Below are 21,013 nucleotides of genomic sequence, written 5' to 3' on the forward strand. Positions count from 1 at the left end.
GAAGGGGATGCTAGAAGAATTTGGAAAAGAGATTGTGGGCAGGCAGAATGCGTGTCCACTAGAGGAAATCTATAAGTACAGGGAAGTTGGCTGCCAGTGAGAACTGACTGGAAAGACATCAGGTACATGACCCCAAGAGTGTGAAAGAGAGGTACAAAAGGCCAGCAGAATGATGTATAGTATAACTGACTTCAAAACTAAACCCCTATGAAGTATCCTTGCCTTCACCCCCTGAAGTTAAGTCATACATTCTAGTGACTATAATACTAAGACCATGTAAGTACCATCAAACCTTCCTACTCATTTCTGCATCCACAAAGATTTACTGCTTCCACATGACATCAGTATCATCAGAATTGCATTCCAGGACTCCATCATTTAGCATTTTCACATCTAGTACTTACCTAAACGAAACATTATTAGCATTCTTCTACCTAAAGAGCAGTGGATGAATGGCCAACGCTAAGATGACGCAAGGTATGGTTCCAAGAAGTTCTGCACACCAATAACCCAATACACCACAGCCAGTGGCCAATCTCCCACAAGTCACTGCCCAAGCATATTTCCCTGCAGCAAACAGGCAAACTTTCATTTCGAATGGCACCAGGAATCATACCAAGTTGCTTACATTTTTAGGGACTGTTTTACGTAAGCTACTTAAAGCTCCTCCTTGAAAAACAAATAAATAGAATTTTCAAGAATTCCTGGCTGGTGTCATCCTCTTCCCTTGAAAGTAAATGACCCTAACTGGCCAATACTATTTTAATGCTTATTCACAGTCATTCTCTGCCAAAATCATTATAAATTAGTTACAAAGGGTTCTACTGGCCAAAGTGCCAATGTTCTAAATTTAAGTGGCACAATTATGCAGGCTCAGTAATACACAAGAGCAAAGATAACCCCAAAGTAATACCTTTCCATCTTTTGCTGATAAACTTTAAAAGCTAAAAAATAAAACAACAATATACCAGTCCTTCTGATGGAGAAGGCACTGTTACGATACTGTGTCCATTCATGGACTCAATTTTAGAGTTTTGGGGACAATCACCAGCAAGCTGAACAGCAAGGCCACATCTTAAGGAGGTCCTCTGGTAATGTCATTAGGATTTCTCTAGGTTCTAAGTTCAACAGGAAATCCATCTTCAGGGTTTCCATGTGCTATTCCTTTCACCAAGTTTCAAATCTCCAGTTATAAAAATAAAATGTATGTTTCGAAAAACATGCTTCTGAGAATGAGTCAGCATTTAGGAACATTTTATAATAAAGGTACCATAGTAAATAGAGCATCTCTATCTGTCTGTCATTTCATAATTTTATATATAACCTCAGCCATCAAGCTAAATGAATCTTCTCTGCTTCAAATTTTCTTCCCACTGAAGCAAGGTAAGCTTCCCAGAAGGAGAACCTGTTCTACAAATATAAGCTACACACATGTTCCCAACAGAGGGGATGACAACTTTTCCCTTGATCACATAGGAAAACAGATGAAGGAGTACGAATGATTCAGCAAGTTGTCCCATCTTGGGGAAGAGGTAGGGGTGGGTAGGGTGAAAGCCACAGATGCCTTCCTCAAATTGCTCAATAACCCACAATTTTCTTTTAGAAGGACAAGATTCTACCAGTGCACTCCACAGACCCATAATTCACTCCATTTAAATTTAAAATATTTGCTCTCACAAGGCTCAGGATTTTTCCTTTTGCAAGTTACCACTTCCATGAGTATTTGAATTAGAGGACACAGCCACTGAAATGCCAATGCTTTTGAGCTTTTATTTAAGTAGCTAAATGAAGAGCCATTGCTTGTGGATGTCCATGTTGATGAAAGCTTGAGTGGTGTGTGGGAGGAGATGCTTCTTCTTTTTCATTTCTGCACCAACACTGATATTTTCACATCAGTGTAGACAGGAAGCGTGATCTAGGGGCTGAAACACAGGACTGGGAGTCAGGAGTTCTACATGGGTTTTTTGTTTGTGGTGTGCGTGCATATTTTGTTAAATCAGTCTCAGGCTTTCCATTTTAATCCTAGGTTACTTGGACCTCTCCTGTACACTGAAAAGTAATTAAAAGTTCAACCAAAAACCATTCCTAGGCTAGGCATTAGGGAAGCACAGTCAAAACATGAAGGATGTCAGTAATAAGATCCATCTCCACTTTTAGTCCAGAGTTAAGTTTATGAAGATAATCATCAATCTGACTCACTCAACATTAGGAAAACACTTAAGATCAAGTCATAAACACAGGGAAGGTTAATGTCTGTATTTATTTCTCCATTATAAATTTATTACCTTAAATAAGTCCCATATGTTTTCGTGAGCATCTACAGGGTCCTTCCTGATATTAGCTGCTTTACATGTGTTGCCTTTTATTTTCACAGAAACCCAGAAAGGTAGCTATGGCCTCATTTTACAGAAGAGGGAACTAGGGTTCAGAGAGGCTGAGTGACCTGCCCAAACTCATACAGCTCATGAGTGGTAGCACTAAGACTTGAACATTTACTTCAGAATTCAGGTCTTGCCTCAAAATCACCTTCTCCATGTGGTCATTCGCAATGACCCAATATAATAAAGCCCCTTCTTTCCCAGTCACACTGTTACTGACACCCTATTTAGCTTTCATAGCACCAAAAATCATCTTGCTCATTTATTTGGTTCATTAACTGTGTCTCCATCTCCAGGATGGAAGCACCATGGTAGCAGGAACCTTGCCTGTCTGGTTCTACACTTCCCTATGGCCAGCACAGAGCCTCATGCACTGCAGGTGTTTAAATAACCATTCGAAGGAGAAAGAGAAGGGAATGTAAAGAAGAAAAATACATCTGGTCCTTCTGACCCCAAAGTTATATTGCCTCTGATTAAAATGATTGAGGGACATTTCAGAAGCACCTTGGGGAGAACAACAGAGTCCTCACAATTCTGAGGTTGTCATTTACCTCCCTCCCCAGACTCTGCTGCTCCCCCAGACACTGCCTTCCATTCAGCCTGCCCTGATTCGACTTCCAACTCAGATGGAAACTAGCCAAAGAGTTACCATCCATAACAAATTCAGCACAGTGCCCAAAGCCTAAGAAGCCCCCAGAAATGTTGGCCATTGAAGAGAAGAACCTCATCGTTCTGAATGTCATCTGAATGTCTGGACAGGTGCCTCGTGTGAACACTCCAAAGGTGGACTTTACTCTCCATGCCATGGATGAAACCCTGCAGTGGGGAGATATGTATCAAAGAAACAAGGGAGCCGTGTTTAAGAAGCAACTTAGAAAAATGAAAAGCCTGATCCTCCTCCCCAGATCATCAGAAACAGGAAAAGGGGTAATTTCAACAGAGACCCCGGACCTGCTTGCAGGGCTTCTGGCCCTCTTCTGCATCAGTAAGGATGCAGACTTCATGACTTGGCATAATTCCTTGTTCCAGAGTACACAGGCTCACTAGGCTCACAAAAACCTTTTTATGAACTGCTAAATTATCTTTACATTATCAAAAACTTGTGATGACTGCACTTAATATATGCCCCATCTTCTTGATTATTTCTCCAAATAACACATATTTGGAGTTGAGTCAAACATATTTTTATGATTTACTTTGCTGAGAAAACCTGACAGCAAAGTACATTTTATACTTAAAACTCACACACAAACACACACACAAAACAAATGGTTGCTTACTGTCCTTGAAAAAAATGACCGAAAAAAAGTCAGCCAAGGATTTTTTTTTTCATATTATTTATCCCAATACTGCCAGTTCTGAAACAAAGCAGTTGAAGGGAGAAATTCAGTAACTTTGATTTGTCCCAAGATACATTTTTTTACACTGAGGTCCTATTCCTGACAGTAAGCACATGTGACCTGTTCTAAAAAAAGGATATTTTCCACTTCTTGCACAACTGGAGCAGATATAAACATCAGCCTGTGCAAACTGCACTGCAGAACTCAAAGGGAATTAAAAACACACACACATACATCCACTTAAATAAATGCTATAAATAGCAGTACTCGGAAAAAGGAAATCTCCAATAGCACACAAAACCAACACTTAGAAGCCCACTTTAATCAAGCTTTCCATCTAATCACATCACAAAACTAATTTGCATAGTAAGATTTGAATGTGTGCCAGGGTAAGGCATCTCAATCTTGCCTATTTTGCTGCAGATACATGATTCCATAGGTGTTTAAGTTATTGTTATGAGAAGGGAAAAATTATCATGGTCAAGTAGGTAAGAAAGAATTGATATTACTAACATGTGTGAGGCACTCTGCAAAGCACTTTTACACGTTTTATCTCAACTTTAACTAACCAACACTAAGAGTATAATGTCCTTCATCCCATTTTACAGGTAAAATGGTAAAGCAACAAAAGCTCCAAGAAACTAAGTGTGTTGAACATAGGCATAATGGTTAAGTGGCAGAGACATGCTTTAGTACAGCTCCTTCTGAACCTGTCCAGTGCACCCAATCTCTTGGCCACCATCAGGTACACACAGAACATGAGGAAGACCTGGGAGTCTGATTAGACATTTCAAAGGCAACTAAAAATGCTGAAAGTCTATTTTAGGCTATATCCTCCAAGGTGCCTAGCATTTTATTTAATTTTACAGACAAATATGTTTAACCTTGAGTACTAAGTGTTCCATGACCTTCACGGACAAACTCAAATACCCCTGTTTGTTCACAAAGCTGACCCCTGACTCCCCTTCTTCTGTTAAATATCAGTTGCTGATGCCCATGTCCCACAGTGACCATGCGTCCTCTTCTACATTTAGCTAGGCCCATGTGTTCTTTCCTTTACCATACTGGGAGTTTCGGAGAAGGTACAGAATGATGCACCTTTGCATATCCCACCGCTGTGTGCACTGCCTCTTTCTTACATGGCCGTACAGACCAGTAGACCAGAGAATGGGGCTACAGCCAGATGGCCTTGATTTAAATCCAGGCCTATCTACTTGCTATGCCTCAGTTTCCTTCTCTGTAAAATAGGAATAATTAAAATACATGCATGCAAGATCAAGTGGGAATTAACTTAGCTCATATAAGTAATATATTCAGAATTGTTCCTGGCATGTAGTAAGAACTGTTTTTAATGTTATAATTAATCTCATTATTGTTTTAATTTATATCACCATCTTGTGCCAGTTTTACAAAGACTAAGTTAACAGATATAAAAACACAACAGGGGCTGGCACACAGTACAGGTTCAATAAATGTTAGCTATGTTTACTGGTATTAATTTGCATGTTCTAGGACTCAATAGATAATGTGTGGAATTGAAATTTTTTGCTTGTGCTGATGCAACAACTGCTTATTTTTTAACCAAAATAATTTCTTAATTTTCATGGGTCAGATTAAAAATATAAAATGCAAAAAATATATCTGAACAACTCATTGGAAGGAAAGCAAAAGAAAAAAAAAAGAAGAGAATTTACTACAATTGAGGTTATTTTATTGCATAACAACACTGGCCTTAGAGAAGAAAGCCAGAGTCAACTACATGCAAACGCTTTCCTAATATCAGGACTCACTGCTAATAAAGAAATAGCAAGAACAACATTTGGTAACATTTGCTGAGCATTTACTATGTGCCAGGCATCATGCTAATACTTTTCCAAAATGAATGTCACAGTTTAATTTTCTTAAGATCCTTAGGAGGCAGGACCCATTTTCCAGATGAGGAAACTGAAGTTAGAGGTCAGCCTGCCCAAGGTCACCAAGCTGGTTAGGGACAGACCGTGATGGCCTAATAATGCTCTTAATTTCCATGTTAGCAGTTCCTTGCAGTGTCCCTGCAGGACAGAGAGAAAAATCAAGAAAACAAACAAAAAGACTGACAGTTTTGTTTTACCAAGAATGAATTATTATTTCATAAGGAAAGTGTATTTTTAATATGAACATAGGTGTAAAAATCTCAGAATTAATCCAAGAAATGGCACTGGCCTCATATCAAAATATGTGTGTGCCAGTGTGTGTCACATTAATAGTCTTGGTCTTTCCAAATGCCAAATGATTTCCCTATTTGTGGAGTATGACAATGAAGCAAAACTGAAGGAACAAAATGGCAGCAGACTCAGAGACTCCAAGAATGAACTAGTGGTTACCAAAGGGGAGGGGTGTGGGAGGGCAGGTGGGAAGGGAGGGAGAAGGGGATTGAGGGGTATTATGTTTAGTACACATGGTGTGGGGGATTACGGGGAAAACAGTGTATCACAGAGAAGGGACATAGTGGATCTCTGGCAACTCACTACACTGATGGACAGTGACTGCATTGGAGTATGGGTGGGGACTTGATAATATGGGTAAATGTAGTAACCACATTGTTTTTTCATGTGAAACCTTCATAAGAGTGTATATCAATCATACCTTAATAAAAAATTTTTAAAAATAGTCTTGGTCTTTCTCATTTCACTGCAAACCTGTGAAACTTCACACACCTATGTATGAAGCAGCATTTGGGAAGCACTACTGTAGCCTGTTCAGCCATTATAAACCTAATATTTGCTTTCATTCCCATTCCCATTTGCAGGAAGTTAAATAACACTTACCTAAAACATTACGAAAAACTTAAGAAGAGAACAAACTGGACTTATATTAGGCCAGTTCTGAAGTCTGTCCAGGAAAAGAGCATTAGTAACAATCAACTACAAAGCCACAGAATTTAGCACCAAGTAAATGAAACCAAAGGATCATGAAAGATGCTACCAAATTTTTAAGTGGTTTTTTCAGGTCCCAAAGACCTACCGAGTTCCTCTGCTGCCAGGAGCTCACTCAACTGCTCCACATCCGTGAATCCTGGGTTCATATTCACCACTTTTCCCCTGCCAACCCACCAATCAGAGCTTATTCCCATGAGAACACACAAAGGTTTCAAAAACCTTGTTGAGGAAAGCAAACTACAATCAGTTCTTCATTAGAACCTTTTCTCAGTGTGTCTTCCTATGACTCAGCTCTGTCAGTCAGTATGAACAAAAGGGGGCTCACAGTATCTAAACCCAGCAGCTTCACAGTTCTAAAGGCCAGGACATTCAGGTTAGGAAAGAAACAGCTTTCCTCATGAAACACTTGCACACCTGAGCTTGGCCCAACTGAAGGATATATAAGCTCCTCTTGGGGGAAACCTTGGTGGATACCTTTTTTAAAAGGAATGCAAGGTTGAATGCAAAAATCAGGACCAAACGCCTCATTCTGAACCCAGTACTAGAAGACAAAGCAACACAGATTCAAACATCGTTATTGTGCCAGGCATTATTCTAGGCCAGTCATTCTGAAACAGGGGTGATTCTGACCCTCAGACCCTGGGCATTGTCACACCCTGGGATTGGGTGTTCCTGGCCTTCAGCAGATGGAGGCCAAGGAGGTGGCTAAACACCCTGCACTGCCCAGAACAGTCCCCACAACAAGGAATGATCCGGCACAAAATGTCAATGGTGCTGAGGTTGAGAAACTGTTCTAGACACCAGAGACACAGCAGTACAGAAGGAACAGAAAGAAACTCCTGCTCCCTCAGGGCTTGCAGTCTAGTGTGGAAAATATATAATAAATGCAACATATTAGAAACATACAGAGTTGGTTACAATATAAGTACTATGAGGAAGAAAAGAGCAGGGCAAGGAAGATTAGAGTTTGGAGGGACAGCAGTTGTAAACAGCACGGTCAAGCCAGCTTGATGGGAATAGTATTTAAAGGAAGGCCTGAAGCTGGTGGGGGAGTGAGCACTGCGGCTCTCTGGGCGAATGATCATCCATGCCCAGAGAGTACAACGCACCAAGGCTCTGTGGTGGAGGGGTCTGGAGTCTTCCAGGAACAGCAAGGAGCAAGGGAGCCAGAAGAGTGGATGCAAAAGATGCTAAAGTTAGAGCTGACAAAGAGCTTGACCATATATACAGGCTGTTTTTTGCCATGTTAAGGATCTTGAGTTTTACTGAAACTAGCAACCATGAGAGGGTTTTGAGTACAGAATGACATGATGTGACATGTTTTAACACAGCATTTCTCAACCTCAGTGGCAACTATTTGAGGCCAGATCATTCTTTGCTGTGGACACTTTTCTAGGCACTACAAAATGTTCAGCCGCATCTGTGGCCTCTGCTGACTAAAGGCCAGTAGCAACCTCCTTTGGTTGTGACAACCAAAGATGTCTCTAGACATTGCTAAATGACTCCCGGGGAATGAAAGGCAAAGTCACCCCCTGATTGTAAACCAGTTTTAACAGAAACACTGTGGTTGCTGTGCAGAAAATCCACTCAGAGCAGGTAAAGGTAGGAAGCAGGGGACCAGCTAAGAGACTAGTAGAAGGACCAGGGCAAGGGCTGGTGGTAGCTTGGACCAAAATGGTAGCAGACAAGTTGGTGAGAAGTGGACAGAATCTGGACATATTTACAACTCCAAGAGACAATCTGGAGAATACAACTGATCTACAGAATGGCTACAGCAGTCTTAACCTGTCAATCTCAACTTCCCCCAACCCAGACTTAGAAGAAGCAAGGTGCCTGGCAGACTTAAGACAAAAAGCCACTAGGAGTCCCTGAACAATGTGTAGCCCTCTTAGAGTCACACAACAGATGCCGGTGACAATACGTTAGACAACTGTGGAAAACAGTATAGAGAAATTTTGCCAACCCCATATATTTATTCACAGATTTTATTTAACTGGTTTATTTCAAAGAGCATGTGTCTGCTCCACAGACAAGTTTTACAACAACTTTTTTAATTTAGCCTTTCTCTCCATACCGGCTCTGTCCTGCACCTGTTTCTAGCTTCAACGTGTGAAAGCCATTGCTTCCCACGTACCCACATTTTTCCTTACATGTGCTGTAGCTACCAAGGACGTTCACCCTTGGAAGTAATTTTCTGCCGACTCTGAAAAAGAGCAGGCCCAGATCCTTCAACATGAGTTTCATGGCATTCATTTGGGTTTTTCCAGATGGTATTTTCCTCACTCTCTCAAACTCATTTAATGTTATGTATCAGCTACCATCAAAAATGTTCCAAACAGTCCAGTTAATTCATTTCTTTCAGGACACACACACACACACACACACACACACACACACACACACACACACACACACACTGCCTCCCTCATTCTGGTCATGTAAGCATTTGCTTATAGAAGCAAAAGCAGAGACTGCTCAGAAAAACACTGGTCCCTTCAGCCGAATTCAGATAAAGCCCCAATGAGCATAACCAACAATACCCTTTACACAATATTACTCAAAACCCCCAACCCCCAACGCACACACTCTATGCTGAAACACAAAATAGCCATTATGAAGGGAAACTACCAACTAAAGGCTGGTTTTAGGCGTCTAATTGCAAAGGAGGTTTCCTTCGAATCTTAAGCATCTGCAAAGAGGCTGCTTCTGCAACCCAGTCAGTGGATATGCTGTTCCCAGATTTTCTTCCCCAACTTGGACTCAGTTTTGACACAGCCCTGAAGGAAACAAACCTGGATCAGATTTCCGTAAGTACCAGCCTCCTGCACTCCAGAAACAAAGATGACACCACCTCACTCCTGATTTAGTTGCCCTTCTTCATTCCTAATTTCTGGACCCCCTCTGCCAGCTGGGTCCATTCTCCCAGGCCCTACCCACAATGAGGGGTCGACAGAAAGGTTTCAGGTGGGTGCAAAGGCGCTGCTGGAACTTCCAGTTAGAGCCTTATCTTATCTCACAACTGCAAGGGGTGAGAATAAAACCTTCTTTATTATCACAACCTCAAATGCCCATCACCCTCTTAGTAAACAATGGAAATGTGCCGAGTGGCCGGCCACAGGACAGAGAAAAAGGAAGCTACCCAACCCATTGCGACAGCCATATGGGAATGGAGGTAGCACAAAAGTGGGCACTAGAGGTGGCGCAGCGCCAGACCAGCGGGTGTCTTCATTCCCCTCCTAAAAAGTTCTTGAAGTCCCCAGCAGACTGCTCGGTAAACGCGTGTCTCCGCCAAGCAGAGGGCAATCCCAACACCATCCAGTCCCGGGGCTTCTTCCCCCGCAGGGAAGGCCTGGATTTGAATGGGGCCAGGAGCCCGGGGATTTACCCGGAGCGGGGAGCCGCCCCCCGCCCCGCCCGGACCCGCGCGCCCAGGTGCCGCGTCGCGAAGTCCGGAGGCGCGGCTCAGGGAAACCTCACCTGCAGGCGGCGGGGGCGGGTTTCCCCACAGAGCCCGACTTCTGTGAGGCGACAGCTGACGAGCTGATTGCTTCCCTCGAACGTCGCGCCTCAGCCCACCCCAAACTTTCCTCGGAGTCCTCAACCCGCTGTATCTCCAGAAGAGGGGCTCACTCAAACTCCCCTTTCCTCCTCACAGCTGGGACAGCGGGCCGGGTCAGCGCTCCCTTCCCCCGCCCCGGCCCCGGGTCGCTCCCCAGCCCCCACCCGGTCTCAGCAGCTGGTGTCCCCGGACGAGTCCCCTCACCCGTAGGGGCCGTCCCGGGCTGCCAGCGGCGCCCCCGAAGTTCGCTCTGCCCGAACCCCCGGGGACGCACTGGCCCTGCGGCACAGCCCCAAGCTGAGGGAGCAGTTCGCCCTGCGCCCCGAGGCAAGGGCACTGGGTCCTTGTCCCAGAGGCCGGGCGCCCGGCTCTCCTCACCCCGATGTGGGAGGCGCGGGGCCCCCCGGCCGCCAGCCGCACCTCCCTCCAGCTGTGTCACCACTCACCTGCTCTTCAGGGGTTGACTTTTGAGTTCGTAATAGGTTTTGGGCTCTTCGTGAAACTCCTCCCCGACTTCGAAATCTGGCACGATCCCCGATTCCGACTGCATGGCTCCCGCTTCTCGTCCTAGCACTGCGCGGCAGAGAGAACTGAGCCGGGGACGGAGGGAAGTGGCGGGGTCTGGGTCCCCCGAGCGGTGCACCCCGGCTCAGTGCCGAGCTCAGCCCACTTGCCCGCGCGCGGCCGCCCGCCCCGGCGCGGTGAGTTTACACTCGCCGCGGGGCGGGAGGGGCGGGAGCCCAGCGCTGCCTGGGATCTGTAGTTCGGTCCGGACGGGACAGCCCCAGCTCACCCCGGAGGCCGCTCCTGGTGAAACTACAACTCCCAGAAGGCCAGGCGGGGGCAGTGGCAACGTGGTGGACACCGCTAGTGCAACTCCTGTTTGGATTCATTGTCAATGTCAGAAGCTCCTCTCCCTCCTCTCTCCCACTTGCTTCAAGGGTACGGACTTGGCTGCTTAATATTAATAAGAACGGATTCAGCCCTCTCTCCTACCGTCACCCTCCCTCTCAGCCCCGACATTTGCGAGGCACGCCAAGGGCAAAGGAGAAGCTGATTATCACAGTGAAGGGTTGGCCCTAGAAACTTTTAGCCTGCCTTAAATAAAAAGATTTCCTGTGAGCCTGCACGCTTCTCAACGCTGCTGCGACATATCAACTTGTCCTCGGAACGGAACAGAGTGGACAAACTCGCCTTCACTTTGTAATTAAAACGTTATTGCAGAAATTGTTCTTCTGCGTTCTTTTTCTATAATGCAGGCTGAGCTCTTACAATACTATTCATCCAGCTGAGTGGCTCTTTCCCTTTTATCCAATTAGTCACTTGTAATCTAAAGCAGCACTTGAAAGGTTCGGTTAATTTAAAAAGAAAGTTACAAAACAGCGTCGTCACTGTCTGCTTTTAATTTCTAGTTGGCTGGGAGTTCAAACGAGATTGTCCTAACATTGCAGGAGTGAAGTGGTGGGGTACAAACACTCTACAAGTGTCAACATCCTACCCCCGTACCCCCACCTCGCCTGAGCTTCCCGGCACTCACTGAGGTAACACAATTACGGACTTGGCTGTGGTTCGTTTGTGCTTCCAATCCCTGCCTCTGATTTGCCCCAGCCAGGATGTGTTCCTTCTTTTAAAAGTGTGTTGAGGCGTCAGGGAGGCAGTAGAGAGTTAGAGGGAGGCGTTTAAAGTTAGAGCACGGTGAAATCCCAAATCCTTCTCTACAGCGCAGTGTAATCTTGGACATGTCAACTTGTTTCCTAGAAACCTCAATTTCCTCAACTGTAAAAAAAAGATTGGCAAACCTGTTTTAGAAGACGTTGCAAGGTCAAAGGCAAAGAAAGTGATGTGTAATCTATAAAAATTCTGTTCAGTGCTCATTCTTTAATTCTCCAGGTCTTGACAATACTCCTTTCAGGCTAACATTTCATCTGTGTTTGTCCTTTCAGAGGTAACAAACTAAATGATCATCCTAGGGGAAAACTCTAAGGGAGAAGAATAACGGTTGGGCATCTCCCAAGGGTTGCAGGTTTACACATTTTGCCTTATGATGCAACATTTTAATTTCACATCAGAAAAATCTCCAGTAGGGTGGGTTGATTTTAGAGTCAAGGATCTCAAGCAGATTTGGGAGAAAGTGCAGAAGGTATACCATTTTATGGTAGCAATTACCAAAATCCCACAATATAAAAATACAAAATCCCAACATTTAGGTCCTTTGCTATACCATTAAAATACAACGAAATATCTGAACACTCCTGAGAAAGTGGGTTTTCATGTTCATGAATGTGGAATCCCAGATTCCTTAATAGATGGACAGCTGGGAATTAGTAATTAAAAGTAAAGAAATGTTACTCTTCTCCCAGAAGGAAGATGAAAGATAACATACAAAGAGAATACTCAATTTAGACTTCTAGTTTTATCTTGATTCTCAGCTAAAGGTGCTTGGATGTGGGAGGAGAAGCTGATTATCATAATAAACTGGGGGTATTACAAGCTTTATTTTTTAAGGTATCATTGATATACAATCCTATGAAGGTTTCACATGAGCAACATTGTGGTTACTACATTCACTCATATTATCAAGTCCCCCCCACACACACCCCATTCACTGTCCATCAGCACAGTAAGATGCTCTAGAGTCACTACTTGTCTGCTCTGTGTTATACTGCCTTCCCGTGACCCCCCTACATTATGTGCCCTAATCAATTTGCCCCTTAATCCATTTCTCCCTCCCTTCCCACTCACCCTCTACACCCCATTTGCCTTGGTAACCACTAGTCCCTTCTTGAAGTCTGTGAGTCTGCTGTTGTTTCATTCCTTCCGTTTTGCTTTGTTCTTATACTCCACAAATGAGTGAAATCATTTGGTACTTGTCTTTCTCCACCTGGTTTATTTCACTGAGCATAGGGTATTACAAGCTTTTAAGGGGTATGGGCCAGAGATGCTATATACCTTGCACAGTGACAAACTTTATTGTTCAAATATTAGTGGTACCCCCATTGAGAAACACTGGAGTCTTCTTAGTCATTTGGTTTAGCAGAAGCTTTTTCATGAGCAACAGTACAGAACCACCTCCCCCAGAAAATACAGATACAAACAAGATTCTCTGTGTAATGTTAGCCCATTGACCCCTTGAAGGCTATCAAGAACTTCATGTAAGAACTGCAGCTTATAACCATTTTAGAACCATAATTAAACAGTCCATTACATCATTGATTATATTAAATAATGACCCGCGAGACATAATGGCCCAAACCTGAAGGGGACAAACTATAATGAAAGCTTAAGAACCCTGAATTTACCTCCAACTACATACACCTTCCAGAGAAATCCCTTGCATGCAGAGCCCTGAACCAAGGTCACCCTGAGGTACAAACAGATAGCTTCTGTATTTCCCCTACACCGTTTCTACTCCAGTAGATCAGGAAAACTTCTCTTCCATTACATGTGGCAGGATTATTGATTCTGATGCCCTCTGCCACCCAACAGGAAAGGGCATGTGACCTAATCCTCCCCAATAAGTGGGCCCCATTTCCTCAGTCACAGTAATTCTTTAAGGGATAGACATAGAGCCCTAACATGACCAGAAATCCTCCTTTAAACCCTTCTGCTGGGGCACAGGGGATTTTTGGAAGCATGGTGCTAGAAACAGGAGACTTGGAGCTAATTATTTGCAGTTACATAGAGAAGGTAATAAAAAATGAGAGAGAATGATATAAGATCAATAATCAGAGAGGTAAGATATTCTTGGACTTCCCAGATAAATCAATCCAAAAAAAGTTTGTTTCTTTGCTTTCTTTGGTTTAGGTTTGTCTCTTGCAACTAAAAGAGCTTTCAAATAATCACCCTAAAATCCTTTCAGTCCTTTAAATGGAAAATTTTCTACGGATGGCCATACCATTAACCCACATAATAGAAAGTTGGCCGGACAAATGACCCCTGGAATGTCTCTTCATTAATGAATTAAATCTTAGGAGTAGATAATTCTTTTTTTAAAAGGTGGTAAAAGTCAATAGTTTCATACAGTTCAACCAAGGAATGTGCATATTAAAAGCACAAAAGCAAGGGCAACAGATTCTACTCTAATTACTGTCACTAATAATATGACCTATATTTATCTAATACTTTACTTTTTGTACCTGCCTGTCATGTGTACCTCATATTTGAGCCAATAAAATCCAGCAAGTATAGATGGGCAAGGGTCCGCATTTTAATATGCAATGGACATGCACTACTTATGGCCATGGCATTGTGTTATGTACCCAGACTGCCAGAATGTATTTGAATTCCTCCCTGCACTCAACTGAGGCAGAGCCCAGGAGCTGAGCTTTTAACCCAGTGAGAAACCACACAGAAGGCAGCAAGTGCTAAGCAGTAGATAATTGGTGTATGATTTGTACTCATATTCATTTGGCTCAACATCTATCTATGGAGCATCTACTCTGGAAATAGCAGTGTTCAGCCATAATGATCCATTTACTCAGGATACGGTCCCTGCCTTATCAGGAATAGGAAAGAATATTATTTAATGGATAGAGTGATAGACAGGAAATGCTACAAGCATTTGAGAAAGGGGAACCACAGAAGGCAGGGATGGAGATGAAGTGAAGGACGGAGATGTGGTTAAGCTACATCTTAAAAAGGAAAAGCCTAGGATATAAAATGTGAAAGCTGACTCTAATCAAGCCCCTAGACCTAACCACCAATTTACAGAAGGATAACAAAATTGAGAGAGGAACATGTTAATAATGCCAAGAGGATGCAATCAGGCAAAACCAAAACTTGAGAAATTCTTCAAAAGATAAACAGCATGAAATAAAGGGGAAGGAATAAATACTATAGATTTTTGAAATGATATTAGAAATGGGAATTATATCTCAATTAAAAATGTACTGGACAACCCACAGCCAGCATTATACTTAACAGCGAGAAGCTGAAAGCTTTTCCTTTAAGATGGGGGAACAAGACAAGGATGCCCACTCTCCCCACTTCTATTCAACATAATACTGGAGGTCCTAGCCACAGCAATCAGACAACACAATGAAATAAAAGGCAACCAGATTGGCAAAGAAGAAGTTAAACTGTCCCTGTTTGCAGATGACATGATACTGTACATAAAAAACCCTAAAGAATCCCCTCCAAAACTACTAGATCTAATATCTGAATTCAGCAAAGTTACAGGATACAAAATTAATATACATAAATCTGTGGCATTCCTATACACTAACAATAAACTAGCAGAGAGAGAAATCAGGAAAACAATTCTATTCACAGTTGCATTAAAAAGAATAAAATACCTAGGAATAAACATAACCAAGGAAGAGAAAGACCTGTACCCTGAAAACTACAAGACACTCTTAAGAGAAATTAAAGAAGATACCAGTAAATGGAAACATATCCCATGCTCATGGATAGGAAGAATTAATACTGTCAAAATGGCCATACTGCCTAAAGCAATCTACAGATTCAATGTAATTCTTTCATAATACCAACAGCATTCTTCAATGAACTAGAGAAAATTGTTCTAAAATTCATATGGAACCACATAAGACCCCAAATAGCCAAAGCAATCCTGAGAAGGAAGAATAAAGCTGGAGGTATTATGCTCCCCAACTTCAAGCTCTACTACAAAGCCACAGTAATCAAGACAATTTGGTACTGGCACAAGAACAGACCCATAGACCAATGGAACAGACTAGAGAGCCCTGATATAAACCCAACCATATATGGTAAATTAATATATGATAAAGGAGCCATGGACATACAATGGGGAAATGACAGCCTATTCAACAACTGGTGTTGGCAAAACTGGACAGCTATATGCAAGAAAATGAAACTGGATTATTGTTTAACCCATACACAAAAGTAAACTTGAAATGGATCAAAGACCTGAATGTAAGTCATGAAACCATAAAACTCTTAGAAGACAACATAGACAAAAATCTCCTGAAAATAAGCATGACCAACTTCTTCCTGAACACATCTCCTTGGGCAAGGGAAACAAAAGCAAAAATGAACTCATGGGACTACATCAAACTAAAAAGTTTCTGTACAGCAATGGACACTATCAACAAAACAAAAAGGCATCCTACAGTATGGGAGAATATATTCGTAAATGATATATCCGACAAGGGGTTAACATACAAAATATATAAAGAACTTACATACCTCTACACCCTAAAAGCAAATAATTGGATTAACAAATGGGCAGAGGATATGAAGAGACAGTTCTCCAAAGAAGAAATTCAGATGGCCAAAGGACACATGAGAAGATGCTCCACATCACTAATCATCAGGGAAATGAAAATTAAAACCACAATGAGATATCACCTCACACCAGTAAGGATGGCCAACATCGAAAAGACTAAGAACAACAAATGCTGGTGAGGATGCGGTGAAAGGGGAACCCTTCTACACTGTTGTTGAGAATGTAAGCTAGTTCAACCATTGTGGAAAGCAATATGGAGGTTCCCAAAAAACTAAAAATAGAAATACCATTTGACCCAGGAATCCCACTCCTTGGAATTTACCCAAAGAACACAACTTTTCAGATTCAAAAAGACATATGCACCCCTATGTTTATTGCAGCACTTTTTACAATAGCCAAGATATGGAAGCAACCTAAGAGTCCATCAGTAGATGAATGGATAAAGAAGATGTGGTACATATACACAATGGAATACTATTCAGCCATAAGAAAGAAACAAGTCCTACCATTTACAACAACATGGATGGAGCTGGAGGACATTGTGCTCAGTGAAATAAGCCAGGCAGAGAAAGACAAGTGCCAAATGATTTCCCTCATTTGTGGAGTATAACAACAAAGCAAAACTGAAGGAACAAAATACCAGATGACTCAGAGACTCCAAGAAGGAACTAGTGATTACCAAAGGGGAGCAGTGTGGGAGGGCAGGTGGGGAGGGAGAAAGAAGGGGATTGAGGGGTATTATGTTTAGTACACAAGGTGTGGGGGATCACGGGGAAAACAGTGTAGCACTGAGAAGGCAAATCTGCGGCATCTTACTACACTGATGGACAGTGACTGCACTGGGGTATGGGTGACTGCAAGTGGGGACTTGATAATATGGGTAAATGTACTAACCACATTGCTTTTTCATGTGAAATCTTCATAAGAGTGTATATCAATAATACCTTAATAAAAAATTTAATTAATTCATTCATTGATTTAAAAAATGTATTGGACAGTGTCTGTAATGGGATATGTGGTGGGGTCTTGATAATAGGGAGAATGTAGTAACCACAATGTTGCTCATGTGAAACCTTCATAAGATTATATAGTATATCAAAGATACCTTAATAAAAATTAAATTAAATTAAAATTTGAAAAAGTATTGGAAAAAAAGATGTGTTACTCAGATACATTGTATAGACTTTATTCAGAACCTGATTCCAACAAATCAATTGTCAAAATTCATTTAGGAGAAAACTGGGAGAGAATGAACAGGGACTAGAATTGGATGATACCAAAGAATTATTGTTACTTTTATGAAGCATGGTAGTGGTACTATGCTTATCTTATTTTCTTACCTATTATTCAAAGATCCATCCATCCACTTATGGGTGACATGATATGATGTCTGGGAGTCTCCATAAAATATTTTATCTCCTCTCCTTCCATCCCCAAACGAAGTGTGGAAAGGAAAGCTGAAACATGAATGATAAAATGTTGAAACTGGGGAATGTGTTATAGGAGTTCACTACACTACTCTCTCTCCTTTTGTGTACATTTGAAATTTTCCATAATAAAAAATAAAACAAACAAATGAGAGAGAAAGAGAGTACACTGTTATAATGACTTTTTAAATGGGGTATAATTTCTGGTAAAATTAGATAAAAAGGTATGTCATTTAAAATGAGAAAATGGACATGAGGAAAATACAGAAGCAGAGTTGCACATGCTATGTTTGGAGGGAAAAAAAACAACAGAAACTATGGTTGAATTAAACAGAAGGGAAATTACTGAAAGCGTACTGAGCAGCTCACAGACCCTCAGGAAGGATGGCGGAACCTGGCACAGAAGCTGTACAACTAGGAAAAACTCCAAAATATATGCCATAAAACTGGGCTACAGATGACATCACCAGTACCACCACTATGTCACTAAGCATCACAGCTTGCACCTTGGACATTGGACACAGGACACTGCCTAAATGCCTAGGTAGAGCCACAACCACCTACCAGCAGAAGGATTCAGCAAAGTCCTGGCTACATCACCTATTTATCATCCAGTCCAAGGTCAATGCTTGATTTGATTGGCAGATAAAAGTCGAACTGCGGGGGTGGAGCCAAGATGGCGGCGTGAGTAGAGCAGCGGAAATCTCCTCCCAAAACCACATATATCTATGAAAATATAACAAAGACAACCCTTCCTAGAATAAAGACCAGAGGACACAGGATAACATCCAGACCATATCCACACCTGCGAGAACCCAGTGCCTCATAAAGGGGGTAAGATACGAGCGCAGGCCCAGTGGGACCCGAGCACCCCGCCCCCCCAGATCCCGGCGGGAGAAGAGTAGGCAGAGCGGGAGGGAGACGGAGCCCAGGACTGCTGAACAACCAGCCCCAGCCATCTGGACCAGAGCGCAGAGACAGTGCGTGCATGGGGCCCTGGATACTAGGGAGACAGGGCAGCAAGAACGGTGAGTGGGTACCAGAGGCCTGGCGCCGGAGGACATAAGAAAAGCGAGCGGCCATTTTTCTTTTTTTTTTTGCTCTTTTTTTTGGCGAGCGCTTTTTGGAAGTCTTAAAGGGATAGGGACCCCAATACTAGGGAAACAGGGCAGCAAGACCAGTGAGCAGATGCCTGAGGCTGGCGCCGGAGAATAAAGAAAAACAAGCGGCCATTTTTTATATATTTTTTTATTTTTTTAATTTTAAATTTTTTTTGTGTGTGTGTGCTCGTTGTTTTGTTTTGGTGGGTGCTTTTTGGAAGTCTTAAAGGGGCAGGGCGGGACACTTAATCCAGAGGTAGGGAATCCAGGGATCTCTGGGCACCCTAATCCCCTGGGCTGCAGGGAGCAGGGAGGCCCCTTACGGAGATAAATAGCCTCCCGGCCACTCCCCCTCCAACGCGACTCCAACACTTTGGAGCAGCAGCCCGAACCAGGCCACGCCCACAGCAACAGCGGAGATTAACTCCATAGCAGCCGGGCAGGAAGCAGAAGCCCTGTCTGCACGCAGCTACCCAGCACAAGCCACTAGAGGTCGCTGTTCTCCCAGGAGAGGAGGGACACAAACCAACAAGAAGGGAAGTTCTTCCAGCTGTCACTCGTCCCAGCTCTGCAAACTATTCCTATCACCATGAAAAGGCAAAACTACAGGCAGACAAAGATCACAGAGACAACACCAGAGAAGGAGACAGACCTAACCAGTCTTCCTGACAAAGAATTCAAAATAAAAATCATAAACATGCTGACAGAGATGCAGAAAAATACGCAAGAGATACGGGATGAAGTCCGGAGGGAGATCACAGATGCCAGAAAGGAGATCGCAGAAATGAAACAAACTCTGGGTTTATAAGCAGAATGGATAGGATGCAAGAAGCCATTGATGGAACTGAAACCAGAGAACAAGAACGCATAGAAGCTGACATAGAGAGAGATAAAAAATGAAACAATATTAAGAGAACTGTGTGACCAATCCAAAAGGAACAATATCCGTATTATAGGGGTACCAGAAGAAGAAAAGAGAGGAAAAGGAATGGAAAGTATCTTGGAAGAAATAATTGCTGAAAACTTCCCCAAACTGGAGGAGGAAATAATTGAACAGACCACGGAAATACACAGAACCCCCAACAGAAAGGATCCAAGGAGGACAACTTCAAGACACATAATAATTAAAATGGCAAAGATCAAGGACAAGGAAAGAGTTTTAAAGGCAGCTAGAGAGAAAAAGGTCACCTATAAAGGAAAACCCATCAGGCTAACATCAGACTTCTCGACAGAAACCCTACAGACCAGAAGAGAATGGCATGATATATTTAATACAATGAAACAGAAGGGCCTTGAACCAAGGATACTGTATCCAGCACGACTATCATTCAAATATGACGGTGGGATTAAACAATTCCCAGACAAACAAAAGCTGAGGGAATTTGCTTCCCACAAACCACCTCTACAGAACATCTTACAGGGACTGCTCTAGATGGGAGCACTCCTAGAAAGAGCACAGCACAAAATACCCAACATATGAAGAATCGAGGAGGAGGAATAAGAAGGGAGAGAAGAAAAGAATCTCCAGACAGTGTATATAACAGCTCAATAAGTGAGCTAAGTTAGGCAGTAAGATACTAAAGAGGCTAACCTTGAACCTTTGGTAACCACGAATTTAAAGCCTGCAATGGCAATAAGTACATATCTTTCAATAGTCACCCAAAATGTGAATGGGCTGAATGCACCAATCAAAAGACATAGAGTAATAGAATGGATAAAAAAGCAAGACCCATCTATATGCTGCTTACAAGAAACTCACCTCAAACCCAAAGACATGTACAGACTAAAAGTCAAGGGATGGAAAAACATATTTCAAGCAAACAACAGCGAGAAGAAAGCAGGGGATGCAGTACTAATATCAGACAAAATAGACTTCAAAACAAAGAAAGTAACAAGAGATAAAGAAGGACACTACATAATGATAAAGGGCTCAGTCCAACAAGAGGATATAACCATTATAAATATATATGCACCCAACACAGGAGCACCAGCATATGTGAAACAAATACTAACAGAACTAAAGGGGGATATAGACTGCAATGCATTCATTCTAGGAGACTTCAACACACCACTCACCCCAAAGGAT

The 21,013-nt window shown here is 42.6% G+C and overlaps 1 protein-coding gene across 10 annotated transcripts in view; it reads right to left on the reverse strand.

Moving 5' to 3' along the window:
- MITF (melanocyte inducing transcription factor) overlaps window positions 1-11,137 on the reverse strand; it is a 202,440-nt gene extending 191,303 nt beyond the window's left edge. For 5 of the 10 annotated variants that reach the window (XM_057507471.1, XM_057507459.1, XM_057507455.1 and 2 more), the window contains exons 1-2: window positions 10,989-11,136; window positions 10,642-10,768 (exon numbers count right to left, since the gene is read on the reverse strand). In XM_057507471.1, coding sequence (XP_057363454.1) covers window positions 10,642-10,768; window positions 10,989-11,088 — 227 coding nt within the window. In that variant the 5' untranslated portion in view covers window positions 11,089-11,136. The other 5 variants (XM_057507497.1, XM_057507489.1, XM_057507478.1 and 2 more) reach the window with 5 other exon arrangements.
- Window positions 11,138-21,013: the final 9,876 nt, after the last annotated feature.

Source organism: Manis pentadactyla, chromosome 1 (assembly GCF_030020395.1).
Source record: "Manis pentadactyla isolate mManPen7 chromosome 1, mManPen7.hap1, whole genome shotgun sequence".
In the NCBI taxonomy this organism is placed as follows: Eukaryota; Metazoa; Chordata; class Mammalia; order Pholidota; family Manidae; genus Manis; species Manis pentadactyla.